Below are 7453 nucleotides of genomic sequence, written 5' to 3'. Positions count from 1 at the left end.
TTTCCTTTACATGGAATTGACAGCATAATCACTAATTATGAAGAGCATTATTTTCTATTTAAGAATATGCACTTCGATTCAATCGTATTTTAAAAGCACGCAACATCTATGACGTTGTTGTGCACTGGTGCCATTTATATAGAATTATATATATTTATTTAATTACAAATGGGATTTGTTAGGAGTCTAATCTAGTCAAAACTGGTTGAACTATTTTTTAAAAAATATAAAAAAATTATTAATAATAGTTTAAAATATGAAATATATTAGAAAAAATAGCTTCTAAGCTTTGTTTCATAGGTAAAACCAATCCAAACCCGACAGTTCGACTAGCTAAATATGGTCAAACACTAAATTTGATTGATTTTCAATTAAAATAAGTTTTTACTTTAGACAAGACCAATCAAAGTACTAATCGGTACTTTCACCGATTAGAGGTGATCTAGTTTGGTATGTCCGATCTTGATAAGTTAAGATCACCCTTATAACAACTTTTTTAAAAAAAAAAAAAACGTCGTATTGGGAAATAGCAAAAATTGGCTAGGATTCATTCCATACACGAAGATTACTAAAATGTTTGCTGATATTCATAGGTTCACTTAATAATTAATAAAAAAGCAAAAAATAGCATTTGTACATGTGAACAAACCTTTACTAGAAGGGAGAAGTTGCATATGAAATATTGGCACCCATCAACCAATCATGAACCATTTTCATGCGTGCAAAAAGGAGGAGGTGCACAAACCCAAACGTGTCATGAAATGGAGTAAAAGACAGCTATTGGGCATTCCACTCACACCACTATCCACAAAATTCCTCAACCCCTTTTCTCCAAGCTTTTACACGTGCCAAAAAATGATAAAAAACTATCACCAATCCATGTTATAAATAGGGAACCCCTTCCCTTCTCTTCTCCATCCAAAAAAACTTTTTTAAGTCTTCTTGTGAAGTGATCCGAACCTTGAGCCATCTTGTGAAGCACTTCCAAGTGCAAGGTTTAGAAGCACTTCTAGGTCTAGGTCTAGGTTTTAGGTACAATTGTCTCATTACTTCAACAACATGGTGGGTTTCATGGGCTCCATTGTGTTTTTGTTAGTGGCTTCCAGTACCTTGGTAGAAAGTCGCATTGCTAGGAAAGACCTGGGCCTAGATTTGGGAGGTGTCGGGCTTGGTGCTGGAGTTGGCTTAGGTCTAGGGGTAGGCGTAGGCGGCGGCTCAGGAGCAGGAGCGGGATCAGGGTCAGGTGCAGGGTCCGGGTCTGGATCTGGATCTAGTTCAGGATCTAGCTCAGCTTCTTCCTCAGGCTCCAGTTCCTCAGGATCTGGTTCTGGCTCTGAAGCAGGATCATATGCTGGTTCATATGCTGGGTCCGGGTCTGGCTCTGGTGCTGGGTCTAGGGCTGGGTCCGGAGCTGGGTCTAGTGCAGGTTCCGGTAGTGGCGGGGGCTCTGGGAGAGGGTACGGTCATGGCGAGGGCTATGGTGAAGGAACTGGCAATGGGAGGGGCTCTGGACATGGATCAGGTGAAGGCTACGGTGAAGGTTCGGGCAATGGAGGTGGCAAGTGAGGAGCATTTGAAGAAAGTATGTTGTTGTTGATAAATAAGGAGATGGCGAATTTGTTCTTCATGTAATGTTTTAAGTCACTATTAAATATTTGTGTACCTTACTTAGTTTATGTCCCTCAAAATAGTGAAATGGTGAATTGGCTACATGTAGTGTCTTACTTACTAATAAAGATTTGGATGCGTTAAGTATGTTTGTCTCTCTCATTAGCATCTTGTTTTATCTTTATGGGTTCTCTCTCTCTCTCGATCGACCGTGCGATTTATCCCCTTAACTTATTAGTAAAATGTAATAAGTAGGGCACTTTAGAGGGAAGATTTCGCAGCAATAAATGGGTTTTTTACCAATATAAGTGCGTATGTGAGGAACTTCAGGGAATTTAAATCCTTGTTACAATTTAACGTGAGAAAAATACAGACTCAGGCACCTTTGCACCTTTGATTCTGGCCTTGACCATTACGTACTCAGAAGAAAGACAAACATATAAAGAAGAAAATGAAATCACATATGAATGCCTAGGCGTATCATACCTGTATATTTGTTTTACAGGGGCACTATTATTAACTCCTCCGCTCCTTCTTCAAGTCTTATAGCCTTCAAGTGAATATGAATACCAATGTTTCTCTCTTTAGGTTTTACGTGATCAGAAATAGAGAAGAGGCCGGTAGGTCAACTTGTCACTCTGGAGAAACATGCAGCAAAAATGCTCTAAGCGGGATCGATCTCTCTGTCGCACTTAGGGTGTTAAACTTTTATGTTATGAGATCCCCTTATTTGGTGCGCGAGAGAATATATTTATAGAGTGACAATTATTCCAGATAGATAAGCCTGTATCTCCTTTGTGTTTAACCATAATCGGTAGTTTCTCTCGTATGATAGTTGGGGCCAATAAGAATTAATCCTTTTGATTTTGAAATCTCCTTCAAAGTTGTTTTTTTTATTTAAAATCAAGACAAACTTGTTTGAAATATGAGAAAACTCAGGAAATAAGATATATCTAGTTTCAACTATCAAACTGTCAAAACTGCTTGTCTAACTAAATACGCTTCAATCCAATGACTGTAACTCTCCATTAAGGAATCCTTTTGCCCATAAACAAATTACAAGAAGATAAACGACTAATAGACGAACAAAATGGTCTAGGTCTCACTTAATTTGAATAAGAATCGAGAGAGCTATGCTTCTTTGAACTTGGGGCATTTCTACTTTCGTTTTGAGCATAAGTCAGTAGATGACAAGATTAATAACTCGACGCTCTTAAAAGTTTTAACCATGAAATTCTGATATGTTGTAGAGCTCTTCATGCATGCTCACCAAATTTCTTAAGAAAACTCCAAGTGGTTTAAGAGATATGGCTAAAACCTGACGTAGGAAATGGCGCTTGATGCGGCTCAGACAGACACGGGCATTAAAGTCGTATGACTAAAACCTTAGGAAAGGAGTTATTCGAAATATGAACTTGCATCGATTAGAAGTCAATTTTCATGTATAAAGGATGGTTTCGATCCGATGAATTTTGGACGGAAGACATATAACGACCGACAAATTGTCATATGTAAAATTTTACCTAGATTGGATATGATATGATGATGTTTGCATAGTTTTGGTCCTCAAAGACCTTTTATCTGACAGTCTATAAAAACTTGTCGACTTTTATCAAAATTACTCAGAAATAGGGCGGGGAGGCATATATTGGCCTTGAGATCATTGATCCCATCGTCTCATCTCAAAATGAGATTTGTGACCTCGGAGTATATTCGTTTGTTACGGTCCCTTTAATTAATGGGATTCCTCAAAACTTGCCAATTTTATAGATTAAAAGTTGGTATGCTAATTTGGAACAATTATAATTTTCATAGAAAAATATTTAAAATTTATACAATTTTAAGAATCGTGAAAATTGACAAGTAATTTTTTAATAAAAACTGAACTCCTTAATTACAAAGAGAAAAGTAATGATGATAGTTCTTGAAAAATTTAAAAAGTATTTTTTAAAATAAAACTTTGCTTTTTTAAGTATCGATTGGAATTAAAAAAAATTTGTATTTAAAATTTTAAAAAAAAATTCACATAATTTTTAGGTATTAGAATAATGAAAACTATAAATGATTTGTTAGTAAGAAAAATGAGAGAGTTTTTGTTTTTACCAATTTTTGTAGGAAAAATTTGCATAATTGTTTTGGAGCTTTTTAAAATTGTTAAAACATTTAGAAAAAAATAAATGAAACATTTGATTGAAAATGAAAAGGTCAAAATTATATTAGATAAAAAATATAAAAATTGACCAAAAAATTGAATAGATTTCTATAAATAAATTCTAATCTATTTAATAAGGGGTAATCTCGTCCTTTTGCTTTTTTTTTTTTTTTCCTTTTTTGATAGAAAACTAATAATTATCGTGACAACATTTCACAACATTTTTTAAGCTTATCTGCCAGGCATTTGAATATTACCCACGAGTTTGATTATTTAAATGCAATTCTAATGGCAAACGTAACTCCCATTAATGATCACCCACACTCATGATACTCAGCATGTAACCCCATTAATCAAATACCATTTAACTAATCGTATTCTAGCAACGAATTAGCTATCGAATCAACCTTAGGCCAAGGTGTGAACGCGAGCCTCATAATGCGTAACACGCGTGGGCTCGTTGCTCCACAAAAGAAGAAGTGCACACTTCTCACCAACCCACAAAATACGCGTAGAGAGAGAGAGAAAAAGAAGCACCCTTTTGTTGTGTTTTTGTTTGTTTGTTTTTTTTTTTTTTTCGATGTAGTTTTTTGCAACTTTAAACCATCAAATTAAAATGTAGCTTCAAATTTAACAAAAATATAATTTTTGAATAAAAAAATTTTAGGATGACTTAAGAATTTATTTCCATTTTTATTTTTAAAATCTTAAACTCCAAACATGGTTCAAATCAAATAGATCGATAAACACTTGAAAATCTTGAAAATAGACGGTCCAGATAACGTCTTATACAATACACTATTCTTAAAAATCAAAATCTTTACCCTTTCCATACTTATACATCTGGATGTCGAGATGATCACTTTGACGGTTTTTCAAATCAAAACAACCATTTATGATGGAGATGCACTATTTAAGATGAGTGCGTGTGAGAGAGATGCGCGTGTATGTGAGAGACATGCACCCGAGTTAGTGTTCTTTGCGTGTGTGCGCGCAAGAGAGAGTCTTTTAGAGTTGGTGTGTGTGTGAGAGGCGCACGCTTTTAAAGAGTTGATGCGTGTGAAAGAGGGATGGTGGGCCATCAGACCCGTGGAAAAGTCAAACACACGCAACGTTGCGTGTCAATTTCTAAGGCTTTTGGGTACTCCACTATCACCTCCCGGGTTCTTCTGGCCACATATTTGTGACCTTTCTACAGGTTTCCATGCCCATGTAGTTATAATCATGTTAAGACTTTCATAAACATCTTCCCACTCAGTAGTGTCTTGAGTTATTTGGGTTTAGTGCAAGTATAAATACAACCCTAAAGCTATGCCTCATTTATACTTAAACGTGTAATATCTACAAAGAAAACTAAGTCCCATCTTCTTGTTTTGATTCTTTTGCTCTCTCAATGATCTTCACGATAACCCTCAAGCCTATTGAAACATGTCTCAAGCCAAAGTCCTGGCGTTGGCTTTGCTTCTTGTGGCTCTGGCCTTAGTAGGTGAGAGTCGCATTGCGAGAAAAGACTTGGTCTAAACTTGGACTTGGGTGGTGTGGGTGTTGGGGGAGGTGGTGGCATTGGTCTTGGCTTGGGTGGTGGAGGCGGTGGCTCTAGCTCGGGCTCAAGCTCTGGTTCTGGTTCTGGCTCGGGCTTAGGCTCTGGTTTTGGTTCTGACTTGGGCTCCAGTTCTGGATCAGGATCAGGTTCTGGTTCTGGCTCTGGCTCTAGCTCTGGCTCAGGTTCATATGATGAGTCTATTATAGGGACTGATAGGGACAGTGGCCAAGGATATGGTGCGGGTCCAAGCTCAGGTCATGGCCAAGGTAGTGGACAGGGCTATGGATCAGAACGTGGTTCAGGCTATGGCTCTGGTTCAGGTTCGGGTTCAGGCTATGGCTATGGCTCTGGTTCAGGGTCAGGGTCAGGGTTAGGGTCAGGCTATGGTCAAGGGTTTGGGTCTGGATTAAGTTCAGGCTATGGTGAAGGTTCCGGTTCAGGATCTAGTTCTGGACATGGGTCAGGTTCAAGTTATGGAAGTGGGTCCGGCTATGGACAAGGCTCTGGCTCAGGATCTGGGTCTGGCTATGGCCAAGGTTCAGGCTTAGGATCAAGTTCAGGTTATGATTCAGGATCTGGCTCAGGAAGTGGTTATGGAAGTGGGTCTGGCTCAGGCTCTGGCTATGGCCAAGGTTCAGGCTCGGGATCAGGTTCAGGTTATGGTTCAGGAAGTGGTTATGGAAGTGGGTCTGGCTCAGGCTCTAGCTATGGCCAAGGTTCAGGCTCAGGATCAGGTTCAGGTTATGGTTCAGGATCTGGCTCAGGAAGTGGTTATGGAAATGGGTCTGGCTCAGGATATGGCTCTGGTTATGGCTATGGTTCAGGATCAGGGTCTGGCGCAGGTGGCCACGGAAAGTGAAAGAAATGGTAGTTGCTATTGAATCTTATGCCATGGCATGTACATATTAATAGTGAATAAAAGTGTTACCCATGTCTAGTAATAAAAGGAATGCTTCATCTTACGCTAGAAATATAACCTATCCCGTAGGGTGAGGAAGGTTTTAGTATATCATTTATCTTTTTGCTTTTGGAAAAAGTTTATATGAGGTTGCAATTTTAAAATGTAGCATTATAGATGCACTGCAAAAATCCATCGGAGAATGTTGTTTTAATGTTGAAAAACCATCTAATTGATCATCTCGACATTGAGATGTATTAATATGAAAGAAAAAAAAAAAAGATTTTGAGTATAAAAAATGGTGCTTCTTGCAACGCATTATCTAGATAGTCAATTTTCAAGATTTTCATATATTTATAAATCTACTTGATTTTGACTATTTTTGAAGTTTAAAATTTTATAATTAGATATGAAAATAGATTTTGAGATAATCTTGAGAATTTTTTACACCAAAATTACATGTTACGAAAAAATTTGGAGGTGCGCTTTAATTGGATTGTTGAAGGTTGCAACCTTATAGAAACCACACCCTTTTCCTTTTATTTTTTGAGTAATTCAATAAAATCGAATTCAAGATGTATCGTCACTTTTTATGTCAGCGGCTAACCACTCAAGCCCAAGAGATAAAATTATAATGCCCTCATATTTCACATTAGATTCTTTGAATGTTATTAATTGGTACAACAAGGAGAAGAAAGTATCATGGGAATTGAGATATTTCCTGCTTCAAATTCTTGATCTCTCACACTCCTTTTCTATTTTTTTTGTACATGGGTATCGAGAGGCCAATGTGGTGGTTATAATCTTGCGAAGGGATGTATTTCTCTCACAAAGATGTGGTGATGTAATTTCATAGTCTATGATGTTGTATTTCCTCTGATTTTTTTGTAATATTCATAAGTTTTTATAAAAAATAAAAATAAAAATAAAAATAAAATAAAAATAAAATAAAAATAAAAGATGGTTATAAGTAAATGTGCAGTTTGTATAGAGCCTAGCTCTAAACAATCAAATTAGAGCCTACCTTCAAAGAGTATCGAGAAATGTGGTTTCAATAATGAAAATCTTTGTGATAACTTTAAAATATATTTTTATGTTTATTTATAAAATTTAAAGCTTAAAAAATAGTGTAGATAAACAGATCTATGAAAACTTGAAAATATAGAAAATTGACAGTCTAAAAATGCGTTACAAAATACACTATTTTAAAAACTATTTTTTTCTTATGTGCATGCTTCTTGATGTCGAGATA

The 7453-nt window shown here is 36.6% G+C and overlaps 1 protein-coding gene across 1 annotated transcript; it reads left to right on the top strand.

Annotated features, from left to right (window-relative positions):
- The first annotated feature begins 905 nt into the window (after positions 1–905).
- Positions 906–6392, top strand: LOC18435362 (uncharacterized). The gene is made up of 2 exons (XM_088852676.1): positions 906–1563; positions 5266–6392. The coding sequence occupies exons 1-2, from the start codon at positions 1060–1062 to the stop codon at positions 6160–6162; spliced, it is 1401 nt and encodes a 466-aa protein (XP_088708802.1). The 5' UTR covers positions 906–1059; the 3' UTR covers positions 6163–6392.
- Positions 6393–7453: the final 1061 nt, after the last annotated feature.

Source organism: Amborella trichopoda, chromosome 12 (genome assembly GCF_054954075.1).
Source record: "Amborella trichopoda isolate Santa Cruz 75 chromosome 12, AtrichopodaSantaCruz75HAP2 v2.0, whole genome shotgun sequence".
Taxonomy (NCBI): Eukaryota; Viridiplantae; Streptophyta; class Magnoliopsida; order Amborellales; family Amborellaceae; genus Amborella; species Amborella trichopoda.
The sequence above is the reverse complement of the archived record's forward strand: the minus strand, read 5'-3'. Positions and strand labels throughout refer to the sequence as shown.

Coding starts and splice junctions, on each gene's coding strand:
- LOC18435362 (XM_088852676.1), top strand. CDS start 1,060: ATGGTGGGTTTCATGGGCTCCATTGTGTTTTTGTTAGTGGCTTCCAGT. Junction 1,564..5,265: donor CGGGCAATGGAGGTGGCAAG/TGAGGAGCATTT, acceptor TCGCATTGCGAG/AAAAGACTTGGTCTAAACTT.